Here is a 19956-nt window from a genome sequence, read left to right as displayed (position 1 = left end):
AGACATTATTTCCGCACTTTGGCCACGCCAAACGTTGGTCGTCGCGAGAGCAGACCCTTATTGTCAGGTTCTGTCATTATGTTTGTGGCAGCATGTGCCTAGCAACCATGCCTAGCAACGGGCATTTTACACTAAAAAATATCTTTAAAATCATTTTTTTAAAAATTTGGTTCCGAGGAATTGTTTGCAGTACATTCAGCCTCTTTGTCACCAATTTTGAGACAAATCGGAGTAAAAGTGTAGACGCTGAATCGATTTGTTTCAGGTCCGTTTAGCTAAATGGCGAGATTGACTATGAATGAAGATAGTTTTAGCCCTAGGATGCTCGGCAGTTGTTGAATTGAAATGCAAATTGCGTTGCCAGTATTTGTCCTATTGTATTAAAACTTAAGTTTTCATTAAAGTTCGTTATCTTGTTCATTAAGTCCTTCGTCTCATGTAAAATGCGAAATGAATAAAATTATTAATTGGGAGCTCAAAATTGATGAGCGTGTATACGTAGCATGCAGGAATGTTGTGCTGGCCAGCGAGCAGTATGGTGAGTTTCTTCACAAAGCTACGTGTCTTTATCGATGATGTATGAAGAAACTACGAAGACCCAATGTAAGCAGTAATCTAATCTGTAATACTCTCAAATTTCAACGAAATCAATTAAGTATTTGCCGAGAAATTAGAAATTACGCACAACTTTACAGGATCGCGTCAGCCATAATAATGACATTAATGTACATGCAAATGAGGACTGTCACTTGCTCGTCAATACCGAGCAGCTAATCACGTGGGCATAATTATGATAATAAGGTACAGCGGTGGAAAAATTCTAATTCAAATTCAAATTCTTTATTACTCTAAAACGCTAAATAGTCTGGTTCTCTGACCTCGATCTCCGGGCTTTTGGTAGGGTTAAGGAACGGGTCAGGTAACAACAACCGTCTACAAATAACACGGCAGAAAAGAGGAGTGTTATTTTTAGATTCAGCCATTGTTGTAATTTCCCGAGCCAATTATCGTTTTACGGTCGAATTGAGCGCTGTATCTGTCCTAGGATTATGCACTATTATTGAACACATCATTCTACACTGTAGAAATACCGGAATTACTCTTAAAATGCGTGATTACGGTTATTTTATGTTTCAGACAAAGGGGTTTCCCCATATAATGACGTCACTTTTAGCGATATTGTCATTTTCGCAAAAGTATTATTTTTGGGATGCTAAACCATGACCGATTGCGTTGGTTTTTGCAGGATAGGTTGTTTATAATATTTAAAAAAATTAGGCATAAGAATTTTTGTGGAAATGGTGGTTTAAGCTATTGTTCTATTTATAGATTTTTGTTATTGCCTGACCTACGACAGCGAGAGTGAGGTCAGGAGCCCAGACTATAAAACGCCCACTAGGGGCCAACGGTTACATAAACTAATTACAAAATATACAATATAAAGTTACAGGGTATACAAAATAAGATCACAAATATTTAAAGACAAAAACATAATAATGGAAATCAGGACAATATAGAGTTACGCAGTTTAAAGAACTCGTTGATAATCGCAGCAGAGGGAGGTGAAGGATTTTTCAGAAAAATTGTAGTCAGATCCGACAGAGACAGAAAATGGAGATCACTTCTATTACAACTGCAATGAGTTTTGCTGTTTTGACGCATATTTAGGGCACACCGCAAGGAAGTGAAAATCATCCTCAACCTCCCCTGACTTGCAAACCTCACACTTTCTTAGACTACAGTGTCTCCCAGTTTTGATTCTTAGACAATGGGCTTCCAGCATTAATTTTGTGATACAAGCCCTGTGTTTCACTGATTTAATATCATTTAAATATGTTTGAAGTTCAAATGAAAACATAAGATTACTATACATCGAGTTTTTTATTTGTTGCGATTTCACCAAAAATTTCATGTTGACAAATATCTCTAATCGTTTACTGGGCATTAGAGTATAATATTTTCCAGTTATCCACATTAATATTCATTTGATCAAGCCATAGGTACCCCAACCCGGAGGAATTAAGAACAACATTTCCAAACTTTGGGGACGTTCTGGCATCAACGCGACGACCCATATTCGCCTATAGGCTTGTCTTTTTTATTCGTGGAAGTTAATCTGCTCTGTAAATTTTATTTTACACAGGAAGAATCCATACTAGGTATTGCAATATTTCATGTCTATTGGTGTTTTTGTGTACAGGAGCGCACCAGACAGTGAGACGTGGAGATGTGCTCGGTGCTGGTGCTGTCAGTAGACTGAATCTGATTGGCCATAGCGATCACTAAATGGGTCGGGATCACGTGATGTGACGTCACCGCGGTATCCTCCTTGCGTTGGGGGTGACTAGAGGAAGGTTCCATTCGAAAACCGGCTCGTTCCGATTCTCAATATGGTTACCAGGGCAACGTGCTTGAAATCGGTTTCCGTCAATTTTGGGGAGAACGGCTTGGAGTATGGAATCAATTTTTAGTGGGTGACGGCCTAATGCAGTTTTGTAAGGGGAAGGTTCCTTTCGAAAATCAGCGCGATTCGAAATTCAATATGGCCGCCATGCTCACATCCTCAAAAAAAGGTTTCCACAATTTTAATTTCCATATGCGAACTAGCCACTCAACTTAGCCAACTTCACCATTATCTCACCTTCAACCTTAATAGGCTGAGGGGTTATGCTCGCTTTGCGATGCTATTTTTTGGTCCTGCACGGTGACAAACAGCAACCCATTTGCAGTCTGCCATCTTTGCACGCATGCAATTTCCCTGAAGTTCCGTTGTCCACCAAATCTGTGGGGGAAAGTATTTTCTAATAAAATCTGTATTTAGACCCAGGTCGATAAAAATAAATATTTTTTTTCTTCCTTTTTTGCCACATTTCTGTGCGGCGGGACAGAGATTTGCGCAAAATATGTGATTTTCTTGTTTTCCAGTTTCAGTGTTGCCCCTGGTGGCGGGTCCGCGAACCATTTTATAAAAAAGGTCCAGCCTTGGCTCGCCTTGTGACATGGGGTTTTCATCATGGCTTAAGCTTAAATGTTTGTGGGCTGGAATTCCCTTTTTGGCTTCCCGAAGCTTACAACACCGCTGTGTCCATCGTCTGTCGTCGTCGGTGTTGTCTGTAACCTGTTTCGAAAATAGTGGCACGTTTCTTAACCGCTATGAACTTGAAACTTCGTACAATGGACCCTTCAGGTCAGGTGACCTCAATATATTGTTGTCAGTGATGGCCTCCATCCGTCTGTCTTAGAGTCCGTCTGTCCGTCCATCATTGAGTTTGTCCGGGCCATTCCTCGGTGCCTAGCAAGAGTAGGCTTTTCATATTAACAGGATGTCTGTATCTAACAATGAACCTGTGCGCTGTTCCATTATTTTTTCATTTCAACCCTTTGTGGCTTATATAAGGGGCGCTATTCGAAATGTTTGTCCCGGCCATTTCTTGGTGCATATTTAACCCTTCATTGCTGATATAGAGGGCGCTCTATACAAAGAATTTGTCCAGACCATTTCTCGGTGCCTATCAATAGTAGGCTTTTGATATTAACAGGGTGCGTGTATCCAACAATGAACCTGTGCGTTGCACCATTATTTATGAGCACCAGACTCACAGTCTGTTGACCATATTGAGATCACTCATGTTCTGGTTTCTTTCTTTCTTTTTTTCTGTTCACATTTTACAAACAGTATTGCGAGTGTTCTCCAAAATAGCTAAATAAACCAAAAATCGATCACCCCTAACCACCAAACACAATCCCATCTAGTGTACGTTGCAAAAGACTTTTCAAAATTCGGATCAGTTCGATGACTTTGAAGTGTTTTTATGCTCTGATTTTCTGATTTGTTTGAAAATCTCCTTAGAAGCGATTCTGGTGACGTCACATAACACGAGTTCGATTCGATGACATCACTTAAACCCGAGTTTGATCCGAGCGTTGGCATTCTCATATAAAACAGTTAACTTGGCTTATAACTCGGCTTACTCGGTTCACACATGCGCATTTGAAGCCACGGGCAGACCATTGATAGATTGGTTCCCGATCGACTCACTAGGGCGTATGAGTCTCCCTGTAGTCCTAGTAGTCCTTATATCAATGTGTTTGGTCGCCTGACGCTTGTAACCGTAGTGTTTTGAGGTTTCTAACGTTAGTGTATTTCTATAGTATAGGCCTAGTACATGCCCACCAATGCCGATTGACGTCAGACCTCTAGCCTCTGGCCGCTAGCTGCAATTTGGTACAGGGTGAGTTTTGATCAATCAATCAGTCTGCCAGCCGTAGGCTAATACCGGAAGATGTTGGCTAGAACGCCGACCATCCGGCGAAGTAACTATAAAAATGAAAAAAAGTGAAGGGATCTTTTTTGCCTGGGTGAGAAACCTTTGTAAAAATTATATACTTTAGATTGTCGGATGATCTATTTCCGGTCATAGTAATTTCTCCGCTCTCGTCATAACCCCTCCCCCTCTACGCATATGGATACTATCATCAGGCATCACTGCTTCCTCCACAATCCTGGGGCCCATCAAGTTTGCTGGTAAGTAAATTTCTCAGTCTAGTTTTTCATTTTAACCCTTTCTGGCTGATATAGGGGGCGCTACTCAAAATGTTTGTCTGGGCCATTTCTTGGTGTGTATCAGTAGTAGGCCTTTGATGTTTACAGTGTGTGTGTGTGTATCCAACAATTAACCTGTGCGCTGTGCCATTCTTTTTTTCATTTTAACCCTTTGTAGCTGATTAGGGGGTGCTACTCGAAATGTTTATCCAGGCAATTTCTCAACCCTTTATTTCTGATATAGAGGGCAGAACTCAAAATCTTATCAACGACTGAGGGGAGACTGTTGGAATATAGATATTGTAAAAATGGTAAGTTTTGTGGGTTGCTACAGTTAGATTGTTTTAGGTTATACATTTTTGACATGGCGTGTAAGTGAATGGTACAGTCAAATTCCAGAATAGCATGGGACCAATACTTGGAACTGCAATATGCCATAGTCTCGCATGGCATCCATATGAAACACATTGAATATCACATTTGCTGATTCTGTTCCAAAAGAAAGAGAGAGCAATCAAAGACACTGTCAGGCGAAAAAGAGCTAGAAAAGATGAACATTATCGAAAAGTAGAACAGTCCTACAATACTAATACTACAATACTAATAAGCACCAAGAATTTCGACGCAATCCAATCCAAAGAAAGAGAGAGCAGTCAAAAGACACTCCTCAGAAACGTATCAAAAGGCAAGATGAAAATTACAGACATCAAGAAAATACTAACAGACAACTAAGAAGGAAATCAGTTAAACAAAATCTCACAATGGACACACTCATCAAGTGTTTCCAAACAAATGTTGAAGAAGGTCCAACACACGTCTGCTATTCATGTGAGCAGCTGTTCTATCGACATTCAGTGTCCTTTCTTCACAACCTTTGCGAAAATATCCTGCACGCGAAATTTTTTTCGTTCTACAGTATTTGCAACCTTGAATGCTAGAGTCAATCCTATACGCATTACTGATACTGGAGTAAACCGATGGTTCTTTGAGGGGGACGAATCCACTGCGCCCAATAAAAACGATTCGTTCTACGTTCCTAGTATTTCAGTCACCACGAAAACAATTGCCGCATATAATGCACTCTAATTGGCTGAAATTGCGAATGTTTTGGAAATACCTGTGGATTTCTTGTTATTATACAATATTGTAAGAAACATTCATCTTCCTCCGTGATCGGAGGGGGATGTTGATAAATACCACAAAAGTGGCATTAAATAAATAGAAGATAACTTTTTGAGTAACCCGAAGTGTGTTTGCTGATTTTTGTGACACTATTTGGTACACATAACATAGAACAGTGTGGGTGTTGTGATGTTGGAGAAAAGCTGGCAATCGCACTGGAAGGATGTCGGTTCATTCCAGGGCTTTAGATAACTTTTTTGGTCAGGAAGTCAAGTACTTCCTTAACATTTATTATTGATGCAACATTTTGGGAGTTTGGGGTTTTAACTGGCATTGCAAATACTCCCAACTTGTCAGTATTATCCCAGGCTAGGCGTACAGATACTTCAAATTTCCTAAGGTTGGAAGTATAAACTCATGCAATGCATGTTATGTTATGCAATGCATGTTGTGATCCATAGTTCTCTTGCATCTCAAACCACAGAGTAAGTGTAGAGCTTGTCCTATTTCCCCACCTCGTCATCTTAGCTGATAATGGCTGTTCCAGGCTTCATTATTCATGCTCCATTTCAACAGCTGGACAGCCGACGGGAACTCCTGAATTCCGAAATGAAAGCCCCTAAACAATGGAGCCAAAGCATGACAGATTGGTACTTGAGTTCCTCGTTGGTGACACTGCCGTGCAGAATTCGTAATTAGATATTCTCAATACCAGTAACCTTGAGATTCAGTAACCAATCACAGCTCTCACTCTGGGCACGTGCCACTAGGATGACTTCACCGGCCGCCAAATATGGTCAGCTACCATCGTAGTAAAATATTTTCATTCATAAATCTGTACATGCAACATCGATCATTGGCAGCCGCATGATTAACAGGACTTGGGTATGGTAGAGTAGCGCCAGCGGGGGATTTTGGAACTAATTGTGACAGACTGACTATCAAGTGCTGGCCGTGCTGAGGGTGTTAGGCGGGCGGGCGGTGAAGTTTTAAGTTTGACGCCAAACACATTGGGACTCAGGATTTTTGGACGTCAGAATACACCTTCAGATATATTAGAAAGTGTACGCTGAAATCAGATGTTCATTTAGGGGGTGTCACAATACGTTTTTGGCCCAGAAAACCTGGCGTATTGCTCTTTTCCATGGGCGTATATACGCCCATACGCCCGTTATCTAAAGCCCTGTCATTCAGGGCATTAACTTGGTCATTAGTGCTGAGTGTTGCACTGATGTTGAGGATTGCTTTTAGTGCTATGTATATATATAAAATATATATACTCTACCCTCGTCTGTTTATGGGTACTTTCAAATTATGCAGGTAGGCCTCCAGGCCCAGCCCCTGTCGGTGTCATTCAGGTATGGAACTATTCTCGGCCATTGATGTGCATTCAACTGGCGCTGACCAAGGCATTTGTGGCAAGCGCTGGCCCTGTCATCATTCGCGATTTTTTTATACAGCGTGCGCCAGAAATAATGAATCATTGTACTGTGAACTTGGGGCTCTATAGTCAAATTCATCAGTATTCTTCAACAATGAAGAGGACTTTAAAGACCTAATTTTCGGTAGCTTCCGAAGGGTCCTGCATGGTCCTGCCGACCGCTGAGCATCCAAGATGAGGCGATCGTCTGCGGTGCAAAGAAGAGCAGCGGTTGGCAGGACCATGCAGAACCCTTCGGAAGCTACCGAAAATTAAGTCTTCAAAGTCCTCTTCATTGTTGAAGAATACTGATGAATTTGACTATAGAGCCCCAAGTTCACAGTATAACGATTCATTATTTCTGGCGCACGCTGTATAAAAAATCGTGAATGATGACAGGGCCAGCGCTTGAGCCTATGTGATGACGTGGCTTCCGTCGTCGTCGGCTGGCGGCGTATGTTAGCGCGGCACTTTTCATAACAGCAAGTGCTCTGGACTAAAAACTTAGTACACATGCACCCTTGGGCCCTGGGGGGGGGGCTTCACCCGAAATTGGGTCACTTGCAAAACCACTAAGCACTACATGCATTGCAGCACTGCTACGTGCATCGATTATTGGTTTATGTGTTGAAGCACTGCTATGATGTACATGGTCCATGCTGTGATTATTTTAGCGCCTTTTTGTCGTCTGTGTGGGGGTACACGTGGTCGGGCCAATCTGGGCGTCCAGGAGACATGATATGAAATATTATTTGACAGACTTCTTCAATGACAATTTTTTGGGAAAAAAACCCCTCAGATTTGTAGAGGACCTTCCATAGAACAAAATAAACACAACTTGTAGTACATTATCTTTTAGTTTTTCTATCTCTTTTTCCAAAAAATGAATACATGTCATTTTTTGTGAAAATGTGAAAATGCTCTAGGGAACCACGGTATTTGAAAATAAAATCTCTAGGAGCTAAAGGGTTAAACACAGTTGGAGCAAAGTCACTGAAGGTATTAAAGAGCGGATGTGACAAAAGAACCCCTCAACTACTTCATTCACTGCAGTTCAAATAAAACCTTCACAACTGTCCTCCACCCTAGGGGCCATAAACCATAAACCTACATCTACCATAAACCTACATTCTGGTACTCGCATATACGACTTGTTCCATTTTCCTACCACACCGCAACGTCTAAGATCGCAAAATTGACATCAATGACAAAAACTGTTTTCCCCATATCCACTGCATATCACATAAATTAACATTACCCAAAGTGAGCACATGGTCCCTGGACCATTTCATCTCACGAATGACATGTGATTTTACTTTTCTTACAAATGACTTGTGATTTTACTTTTGCAGATGGCCAGAACTCAAAGGAATAAAGCTACCATGGGTCATCTTGGCTTACTGAAGGCCAGGTTAGCAAAGCTTCGAAGAGAGTTAATTGAACCAAAGGGTGGTGGTGGAGGGACAGGGGAGGGCTTTGATGTGGCGAAGACTGGTGATGCTAGGATTGGATTTGTTGGTAAGTGAACAAGATTGATATTGGTGGCACTTGGGTGTGGTGTTTATCTACACTGGTCACATCACTCTTTGTAATAGAGGACCCCTAGGTCAGGTGACCCTTGACACTAAATTTCTGTCTGATCTGATTCTTGACTTTGCCACCAGGGGGCCAAAAGTGAAAATCTAAAAAGTGTGATATCTCACGTATGGGAGACTCGTTTTCCATGAAATTTTTATGGTAGGTACGCCTTGCAAGGATACATCACATTTCAGGGTTGGCGGGCCCGTTCGCATTTTCGCCACTTGCGAATGCTGCACATGAGTGGCAAATGTAAAACAATGCCTGGCTAAAATTTTTTGCGAATTCAATTTGAATTGCCATGTTTTGGCGAGAGAGTCAAAGTCTATCAAAATGATCCACTTCCACACCAAATGCACCAAGGAACGATTGTTAGTCAAACTTTATCATATTTGCGGGTGGCCACGCTATCACACGTGGTTGCTAATGCTATCGTCTGCATTGTAGTTCTACCCGTTGTCGCTACAGTGATTTTGGTGGCGCTGCTGGTCGCCTTATGCATACATTATCGGTTAGTTTCCCACTCGCTTCTTTGCCATGGAGTCTCCAGTCACGGGTTCCTCGAATCGTTCGTTGATTTGCTAGTCTCAGTTAGTAGCATCTTGTCAAGTTGCAGTTTCCACCGCAGACAGCTTGGTCAGATTCGGAGTGTCATTGACACTGATACCTGCAAGACTGCAGTCAACTCCCTCCTGACATAGATTACTGCAACTCACTTCTGGCTGGTGCTTCTGCTGCACAAATTGCACGTCTCCAGAGACTTCAAAATCGTTCTGCTAGACTGATAACACTCAGTAGCTCTCGTGAACATATTACTCCAGTCCTGTTTAAACTACATTGGCTGCCCGTAAAGCTATGGATTGATTTTAAGCTACTCGTCCTTGTCTTCAAGTGTTTGCACAACATGTCACCATTTTATCTAAAACTTGAATTTTATACTCCAACCAGATCACTACGGTCTTCAGACTCCCTGAAGCTGGCAGTACCACGCACTGGGCGTACCAGTGGAGATCGTTCCTTCTCCGTTGCAGCCCCAAGGCTCTAGAATGATCTCCCTCTGGCAATAAAATCTCCCAGCTCACTGCCAGCTTTCAGGAAGAGTCTGAAGACCCACTTTTTCAAATCATTTTATAATATGTATTAATACCTTTTACGTAACATTTTTGGCTCACCGTAGGGGAGTCTATACAACACCGCAGTGTCTGACGTCGTCCGTCGTATCCTATTTCTAAAACAGTGGCACGTTTCTTAACCGCTAGGGCTATGGACTCAAAACTTTGTTTGCATGACCCCCTAGGTCAGATGACCTTTGACACTGAATTTCGACTGAGTTCAACTGAGTTGCAAAAGTGCAATATCTCGCTTAATAGTGACGTGTTTTCAATTTTATTTTTATGGTAGGTACTCAGAGCAATGATACATCTCATATCCTACGGGTTTTTGATTTGACCTTATTTTCAAGGTCACAGAGGTCAAATGGTGTGAATTGGCCGTTTGTGTGTAACTATGGCACGTTTCTTAACCACTAAAGCTATGAACTTTAAACTTGGTACACATGACCCCCTAGGTCAGATGACCTGTGACACTGATTTTCGGTCTGGTCTGATACTTAACTTGGCCACCAGGGGGCCAAAACAAAAAATTTGAATAGTGCCATATCTCGCTTATTACTTATTAGTTTTTGGTAAAAATTTTATGGTAGATACTCTTTGCAAGGATACATCACATATGGTACGGGTTTTTGATTTGACGTACTTGTCAAGGTCACAGAGGTCAAATGGCGTAAATTGGCCATTTGAGCATAACTGTGGCACGTTTGTTAACCCCTAAGGCTATGAACTTGAGACTTTGTACAAAGGACCCCCTAGGTCAGCTGGCCTCCCACCCTGAATTTCAGTCCGGTCTGATTCTCAACTTGGCCACCAGGGGGCCAATAGTGAAAACCTAGAAAGTGTGATATCTCGCTTATTAGTGATTCGTTTTCAATAACATTTTTATGGTAGGTTCTCCCAGCAAGGATACATCACATATAATATAAGTTTTTGATTTGACCTGCTTTTCAAGGTCACAGAGGTCAAATGGCGTGAATTGGTCGTTTGAGTGTAACTATTGCACATTTCTTAACCACTAAAGCTATGAACTTGAAATTTGGTACACGTGACTCACTACGTCAATGACTCTCTACATCATGTAACCTCGGACACCGAATTTAGATCTGATCTGGTACTCAACTTGGCCACCAGGAGGCCAAAACTAAAATAGGTAAAAAGTGCAATATCTCGTTTATTAGTGACTTGTTTTTGATGATATTTTTATGGTAGGTACTCCAAGCAACGATACATCACATGTCATACCGACTTTGGTTTGACCTATATACTATACATGTTGCATGTTTCTTAACCAGGATGAATTCCTAGCCACCAAATATCTATACGGTGAGCACAATGGCCCTTGGCCGATTCATTAAGTAATGTATCTAGGCCTATTTATTTTTATCTGTGTGAGGCGCCGCGATATATACATGAGCGGCGCCATACAAATATCGTTTTATTTATTTATTTATTATTTACTGGCGGGCTGCCATTCTCGCACATGCTACTGTGGGCTGGGTCGGCCCCAAGATGGACAAACAATATGCAATGGCTAGAGCTGACTCAATATGGCTAAAAGTGACAGCCACTTGGCTAAAAAGTAGCTAGGAGGAACATATTCACAGAGCCAACCCTGCATCTCATACATGTATATGATTGCCTCCAGAGCTATGCAATCGGTGCATTTGATAAAATGAAGATGAGAAGAAATCTGCCATAAATTATTACTAAACTCTCGACTGAATACAGTTCACTGCAGATGCAGGAAAGTGTATGAGCAAAGGTATGGAAATGTTGAGAAATAGTGAAAATAAGGGGCTGTAGCAAAATTTAAGTGAACCAAATAGAAATGAAATATTTTAGTTTCTCTTTCCCCCCAGAAACTAAAAAAATATGATTTTTGGCTTCACTTTCCATAGCCTTGTGCTGCACCTCCGTCGACTTCTGGCACTTTGGGCCATACTTCTGGGCGGGATCCTATTTATGTTGTTCATACTCTACCCAGGTCAGGCTTTTGCATGTACTCTTATCGGGCACACTTAGGGCGGCGCCCCATACAGCCTCTGCCTCGTTATAGCCACCATTAATCAGTACTTTTTTCTAGGCGTATTGTTTAACACTGTGCCAAGTTTCTCCTCATTGTTCCTGCTTTCAACAAACAAGGCGTCATAAGAAAGCTTGGGTCTGTGTCATTTATATCCGAAGGAAATGACAGCGTAATAATAATAAGCACATCAAGGGGAGCAATTTTCATATGAAATTAAAGAATTTGGTCCTTAACCTCAATTATTTCATGTTTGCATTTTGCGACAATATAAGTTGCTGGGGGTGTGTTATCTATGACCACTTTCGAGAGTTTAGGTGGCAAAGTTTGGCTAAATTGCATTGTAACGATGCCTTGTTTTCATTCATAGATGTAGGTAATCAAAAGAAAGAATTTTATTGAGAGATTGTTTTGAGCTACTTGAGAGGGAGCAAACTTCACTGCCCCTCAGCATGATCATGGGAACGGGAGGGGGAGCAGACAGGGGGCAACTCACCTCCGCCCTCCACCCAAACCCCACCCTCTTATATTCACTGCGTTAAAATTTAATCTCATATTTTTTAAATTTATTTATTAAAACAACCTCCTTTGCAGGAGAAACAGTACACACATACATCACAGTTCGTTAAGCAATAATAAAAATAATACATTCATTTGTTGCATAGAAATTACACAGCTAAAACGCTTTCACTAAGAGCCTCGCTAAGAGATATGTGTCAGAAGATTTAAAAACAAAGTCCTCTGAATAGAGTAGTTCCCTCAGAGTGTCCACCACCCCATCTTGGCTGCGAGAATGGCATTGAGCATGGAACGGTCTAGCCGTCCGTGCGAACGCAACCAAAGAGGGGGAGAGACCCATGGTGCAGATGGACTCACTGAAGGTGCCATCCATCGGGTGACCCTTACAAATATTTCGAGATAAAAGAGCAACATTAAGGTCTCTAACTGGGGCGTCCCTTTTAAAAATACGATTGAAAAGTGAAATTTTGAGATCATTTAAAACAGATGAGATGCTCTTTATACCGAGAGCGAGCAATAATTTAGAACGATGCGATCTCTTCGGAAATCCAAAAATACGTTTAATGTTATTGCACTGGAATGCCTCCATGGTGGCAATGTCACTTTTTCCGAGAGATAACAGATGGCAACCAAAGCGCGCAAAGGTAAGAATCGGGCACACTGCCGTTTTCCAAAGATAAACTTTAACCTCGGTGCTAAGACCCGGGTATGTTAGACCCAAGTTCAAGAGACTGTACGCTTTCCGCCTGGCAGCTGAAATTCTATTAGAAACATGTGTGGAGGACTTAAAATCGGCACGGAGATTAATGCCAAGAATATTCAAATTATCAGTAGTATTCACAACATCATAGCCGAGAGTCCAAGTTGGCGGACTGTAAAATTTGGCATCACCGAACACGGTACATCTGGTTTTCGCAAACCCAAATACAAATCTCCATTTCTTAGAATAAATATAACATACGTCCATCAAACATTGAAGACCAGGAACGGCAGCCGCCAAAAGATTCACATCGTCTGCGTAGGCAAAGTTATTAACTCTTTCAGTGCCCAGGATTTGGGCATTTTTGGGCATTGTCACTACCCAAAATCTCACAAAAATAATTGAGATACACTCATCAAAATTCTTCAAAACCTTTGTCTTTACCTCCTGTTTCAATAAAACAGCAGTAATAAGTAGGGGCATACTAGGATTATGTTCTAAATTTTTTTGAGGGAGTGGTATTTTTGGCCGATTTTCACCATTTTTCACCTAAAATGAGGGGTGGCAAACCCCACCCCACCCTCTCAGTCGAAAAAATTATTCAATTTGGACGCCCCAGGCCAGAGAAACCATATGAACCACATTTGAGTAGCTGGGGACATCTGGTGAGGAACTAAAATACCTTAATATTTAGGACGTACATGTACGTCCTTGGCACTGAAAGAGTTAAAAAGAAAATGGTCGATCCTTAATCCACAATTAGTGTTACTTAGTTCAGTTAATAAATCGTCAACGAACATAGCAAAGAATACAGGAGATAAAAGACTACCCTGACGGATACCTCTAGTGACTGTAAAAGGGTCACTCACAGTCCCATTCCATCGTATAACTGCTTTTAACTTAGAATACCATTCATAGTGAGTAAGCCAATGAATAAAAGTAATCCTTGGCAAAAGTTTGTAGAAAATACCGTCATACCAGACTCGGTCAAAACACTTTTCAGCGTCCAAACTGCAGTTTACGGAGTCAGTACAACCGTGAACGAGCAAGGCTAACAGCTGCACCCAAGAGCGGAAGTTCAAGGAATGATGCAAAGAAAGTGAAGGTCACTTGGGTGCATTTTGAGTCCCTTAAATTCGTCAGAGATTTTTGTACACCGAAATCAACAAGGTCAAATTTATCCAAGTCTCAGGTAAGCCTAGTTTATTCACAGTAAATATCGGGTGGCAAATAAAAAAAACCGTCCCACTATTATCCCATAGACTACAGTAGGTACAGGAATAAGATATACCCCAACAATGTCATTTTCAGAAGTGTGACTCAATGAAATTGACAATTGGAGTTACGATGTCATGATATTAACATATCTGACAAACTGTAGTTTAACTTTGGTTTTTTTGCTGTTCTAAAAGTACAAAAATTATCCCTTATCTGATAGTTTGTGTACAAGATACACATATCTTAAGTATGAAAAATTTGAATGCTGTGGGTCAGTGGAATCCCGTCGAGCGTTTACAAGCAGGACGCTTTTCTGCCACCTGCTATAGGTCTACTAGTATACACTACGATTCAACCATTTTCCATTGCCATGGAACGACACCTTCTGCAGAATTGAAGTATTGGCAGAGTTCATCATGGATTTCCTTGGCTGTCCTTTTTGGTCTACTGTGGAGCTCCTGCACTAGGGGTGTCAGCCCGTTTGGAGTATAATCCTTCCTCCAAGATGCAGGCAAAATAGTCCCAGCTTCTGTGTCTTCATAGTCCAAACTTCCAGGTGGAGTGTAAATTGAACGCATTCCAGATTTAGACTGAAGGAGATTATGCAGTGTGACTGATGCCAAGACGAGACTTTCCACCTCACTTGGTTCCAGAGCAATGGCTTTCATGAAGACTCTGAAACGGCTTGCCAGTTTTCCAAAGGCGTTTTCGACGATTCTTCTGGCTCTGCTGAGGCCATTGCACCCAACATCTACATATATGAATTCATAATCAGCATCAACCAACGCCATCAGAACAATACTGAATGTCCCTTTGTAATTGAAATAGTAAGAGCCACTGTTTATTGGAGCCTGAACCACCACATGTTTCCCATCTATTGCACCAATGCAGTTGACAAAATTCCACCTTTCATGAAACTGTTGGGCTATGACTTTCGTGAATGTCTTTTCAGGACAGAGTGGATCTGGACAATGATGAAACCGAAAACCCTGATGTTGAAATGGATGATGATGCCACAGGAGCTGTCTACAATGTAGAGAGCTTAGCTGACGAATTAACGCAGAAAGCAGTTGCACCAAAATCGACAATGCAGCCTACAGGAAGGAAACGGAGCAGACGTCAAAAACAGGAAGATGATGAGGATAACATGCTCCAGAAAGCCGTTACTATACTACAAAAGGCTGCAGCAAGCCCAGCGAAGAAGGAGGCCACCAGTGATGACATTTTTGGGCACTATGTTGCCAGTGAGCTGAAAGGTATCAATGATGAATGCATGAAGAAAATGATAAAGCCCAAGATCCAAACTGTCCTGTTTGAAACACAGCTACATGTACCTTCTATTTTGCCTGCTACTTCGCAAATGCCGAGAACAACACCTAGGAGTGTCAACATGAAAAGGTCCCTCATCCCAGCAGATCTATGGGCCAGTTTCAACGTTTGTCTTCTGTGCAACAGGCAAGCTTCAGAGCAGTAAGGCCTTGTTCAGCCCCTGCTCCAGCTCTGCATAGCTCATCCTCATCATCCCCAGAATATTCTGTTACAGTTACACGGTCCTTTAAGTACAGATAACGTAGCTTTACGGTACCATGGACATATTTTTCGGTCTTTAAACAGTACTTGTACCTGTACTTGTTTCTTGCCTATACTAGTTCAGATTTTCTTTAATTTTACCTTTAGATAGTCATCTTTCAGAACATGGTATTAGCATTGCATACTTCTGGGATGATCTGAGATATAGTTTGCTTGGGCATCCAGTAGAGATACTGGAGACTTGTGTATGAATCACCTTAAAGAAGCAAAATCAAAACACATTGGTAAATTTATGTAATTTTGCAAATTTATGATAATTGATGACAAACAACTAAGCAGGTTGCAAATTAGCAATTGGTCAGATGTTGTCTTGAAGAACAGAATAGATCTAAACAAATTCTGTATTCAAACTTGTAATTCAAATAGTCACTGTGACATTTTATCATGTCATTCCTTATCAATAAATGATGATAGATATTACCCAGAATTGGATGTCTTTGTCTCTTTAACATATAACATATTCGCAGACGGCCTTTATCAGATATATTGTAGAATCGTGTGACCCAGGGGGTACGTCTTGGTTACACGTTCCGGCAGCGCGACTATCTAAGGCACATAACAACATAGTGCGTGTGTTGCACACTGGATTGGTGAAAAATCGGTATCTAGCGCGACTTTGCGGCCAGTTAATTTCCTTTACCAAAGCAATTTTACCAACTAAGTTACTGCTGCGTAATTTATATCGGTTACTGAGCGCTCGGGCCTCCTGGCAGGACTTACTGCAGGTAGACGCACCTTGCTCTCAGGACTTGGAGTGGTGGTATTCAGCCCTTCATATGTGGAACAGGTGCCCTATTAAGAGGGGCATTGTCCTAGGAGAGGACAGCCTGTCCGCCTCCTGGGATGGCCTCAATGCTTATGCATTCCTGCCAACCCCTCTGTTGCCGCCGGTACTGAACAAAGTGGCCAGTTCTCAGGTCAGAGTTGGTCCGATAGCCCTGTGCTGACGGAACCAGGCCTGGTTCTCGGTCCTGCTCGAGCTCTCGCCGTCTGCCGGTGTGGGACCGTTCGTTGTATCACCAGATCGGTCGGGTCTATCATCAAGACCATTCTTTCTGCAGGCTTCATGCCTGGAAGCTATCTGGTATTTCCTCCGAGAGAGAGGCGTTTCGGATAAGGTTATCCGTAGTGTCACTCAGCCTCAAAGACAGTCTACCCTTGTTTCATACGACAGCAATTGTGATGTCTTTTTAGCCCGCTGTGGGAAGCCTGGAGTTTCTCACTCTCTTCCCAACTTCCTCGACTTCTTGAATTTCTTATTCTCAGTCCGGAAGTTTTCGGTTCAAGGAGTTAAGGGCTACCGCTCTGCCATATCGGTCACGTTAAAGCTGACCAATTCCTGGCAACCGTCTTGGGATGAAGCTGTTACATCTTTGCATCGCAATATGTCTCTGGAGCATCCTTGCTCCATCCAGCGTTACCGCAAGTGGGATTTCTTGCTGATACTATGAGCTCTTATGAAGTTCCCATTCGAGCCTTTGCACCAGGCAGATTTTAAACATCTGACCTTTAAGACCATCTTTCTGGTGGTTTTGGCCACAGCACAGAGACGGGACAGGCTCCATGCTTTAGCCTTCGATGAATTGGCTTTTAATGAGAGGGGCACTGTCCTCGAATTTGTCCCAGCAAAAAACCAGGCGCCACACACCGTCCGGATGTTTTAAGGTAAGCCGCCTAGGACTCTTGGGTTATTCTGTGGGTCCCCTTTCTGGGTTCCCCTTTTTATAAATTGCGGCTTTTCATGTAAGTCTACATTATGTTTCTAGGCAAATGTGCTGAGCAGTTACCTTGTGATTTTTCCTCCCTGGTCTAAGAGGGGTGGGGTTTCCCCAGTTATGCTTGCCTTTGTTTATCAAAGGGTCGCCTGATCTTTAGCCCGGGCCTTCCCCAAGCTAGTTTTTTTCTGGGTCCCCTTGGTCTCACCCATTGGGTTCTGCTATGTGGCTTTGGAGACTTGTTCCCGTCATTACATGGTAAGTCACCGTTTACCCTCCTTCCTGAGTTGTTGATATTCAAAGCAAAAGAGTATGAACGACATAAACTTTTCCATTTCCTGTGGAAATGTATTTTTATTAGTTCATACCTACCCAGGTCAGACCCCATAGCAATGGGACTTACTCTTGCGCTGGACTAATAAGTACTGCTTAATGGCGGCTATCACGAGGCAGACGCTGTATGGGGGCGCCGCCCTAGGTGTAGCTACGTGAATTAGCTAATTATTTTTCTGTCATTAATATATAAATTTTTCCTCGGGTGTGGCCGATAAGAGTACATATGCGAAAGTCTGACCTGGGTAGGTATGAACAAATAAAATGATATTTCCGCAGGAAATTGAAAATCTGCTTGAGGACAAGTGGTTAATAGGGTGTTCAGGTCAAAATAAACCATTAGATATATAATTATTATTGCAGGCTATAATTCAAGTATCAGCTATTATGAGCATTATGGCTTTTACAGAATGGAAAAATTCCTGTTCAGTCCAAAGTTATACAGCCACAGCCCGACAGTTTCTGTCGCTGCTGGGGCTGCTCAATTCAGCAGCGGATCAGGTTCCTTTCGGCCGCCTGTATATGCGCCCACTCCAGCTCCATCTGCTGTCGAATTGGTGTCCATTCCCGGACTACCTCGACTAGCGGATATTTATCCCAGGGTCTCTCCTGGGGGAGGTGTGGAGTTTCTGGGGTTTGGAGACGGAGCTCCTCCGCAGAGTGCAGCTCAGCCCTCCGTCGCCCCAGATGTCCCTGTTCACGGACGCCTCCCTTTATGGTTGGGGCGCCCATTTGAACGAAGGGGACCTGACCACCAAGGGCACGTGGTCAGAGGAGGATGTGCGTCTCTCGATCAATATCCTCGAGATGCAGGCTGTCATCCTGGCCGTGAGGGCCTTCACGTCTCATCTGAGGGGTCACAGGTTTCTCTTTTCTCCGACAATTCGACGGTGGTCGCTTATATTCGGAGACAGGGGGGGACGAGATCCGACACATTGTGCCGTCTCACTTGGGAGCTCCTGCAGCTTTGTCGCCGCTTGGATATCCAGCTCCTCCCCCGTCACATCTCCGGCAAGAGAAATATCTTGGCTGACGCCCTTTCCAGGTCAGACCGTCTGGTCCAGACAGAGTGGACCCTCCATCGCGAGGTGGTCTCTCGCCTGGGGGCCCTGTGGGATGCTCCAGTCGTGGACTTGTTTGCGACTCGGTTGAACAAGAGGTTCCCCCTGTACTACTCACCCCTCCCGGACGGGGAGGCCTTGGGAGTGGACAGCCTGTCGGCCTCCTGGGACGGCCTCAATGCTTATGCATACCCGCCAACCCCTCTGTTGCTACCGGTACTCATCAAGGTGGCCAGTTCATGCGTCAGACTTTGTCTGATAGCACCGTGCTGGTCGAACCAGGCCTGGTTCCCGGTTCTGCTGGAGCTGCTGACAGATCACCCCCGCCGCCTGCCGGCGTGGGACCGTCTGCTTTATCACCCGATCGGCCGGGTCTATCATCAAGACCCTTCTTTTTACAGACTTCACGCCTGGAGGCTGTCGGGTATTTCCTCCGAGAGAGAGGCTTTTCGGAAGACGTTATCTGTAAAGTCGCCGAACCTCAGAGACAGTCTACCCTTGATTCATACAATAGCAAGTGGGCTGTCTTTCGAGACTGGTGTCGGGAGCACGGAGTTTCTCCGGTCGCTCCCTCTCTTCCCAACTTCCTCGACTTCTTGAATTTTCTAGTCCGGAAGTTTTCGGTTCAGGGAGTGAAAGGTTATCGCTCCGCCGTTTCGGTCACCTTAAAGCTGACTGAATCATGGCAACCGTCTTGGGATGACGCTGTTTCATCGTTGCTTCGCAATATGTCTATGGAGCGTCCTCGCTCCATTCAGCTCTCCCCCAAGTGGGACCTCTCGGTGGTCTTAAGGGCTCTCATGAAATTTCCATTTGAACCCATGCATCAGGCAGATTTTAAACATCTGACCTTTAAGACCGTTTTCCTGCTGGCTTTGGCCAGGGCACAGCGGCGGTCTGAGCTCCATGCTTTAGCCTTTGATAAATTGGCTTTCACTGAGAGGGGCGCGGTCCTAGAATTTGTCCCAGGCTTTCTGGCTTAAAACCAGGTGCCGCACACCTCCAGGCACCCGGTTTTTATC

At 43.1% G+C, this 19956-nt stretch overlaps 1 protein-coding gene across 2 annotated transcripts in view; it reads left to right on the top strand.

Moving 5' to 3' along the window:
- Positions 1–19956, top strand: part of LOC135482655 (developmentally-regulated GTP-binding protein 1) — a 520179-nt gene that overhangs the window by 11424 nt on the left and 488799 nt on the right. For both annotated transcript variants that reach the window (XR_010446249.1, XM_064762906.1), the window contains exon 2: positions 8438–8603. Coding sequence is in view for 1 of the 2 variants with exons in the window: in XM_064762906.1 (XP_064618976.1) it covers positions 8438–8603 (166 nt within the window). In the remaining variant the exon portion in view is untranslated. The remainder of the gene's footprint in view (positions 1–8437; positions 8604–19956) is intronic.

This window comes from Lineus longissimus, chromosome 2 (genome assembly GCF_910592395.1).
Source record: "Lineus longissimus chromosome 2, tnLinLong1.2, whole genome shotgun sequence".
Taxonomy (NCBI): Eukaryota; Metazoa; Nemertea; class Pilidiophora; order Heteronemertea; family Lineidae; genus Lineus; species Lineus longissimus.
The sequence above is the reverse complement of the archived record's forward strand: the minus strand, read 5'-3'. Positions and strand labels throughout refer to the sequence as shown.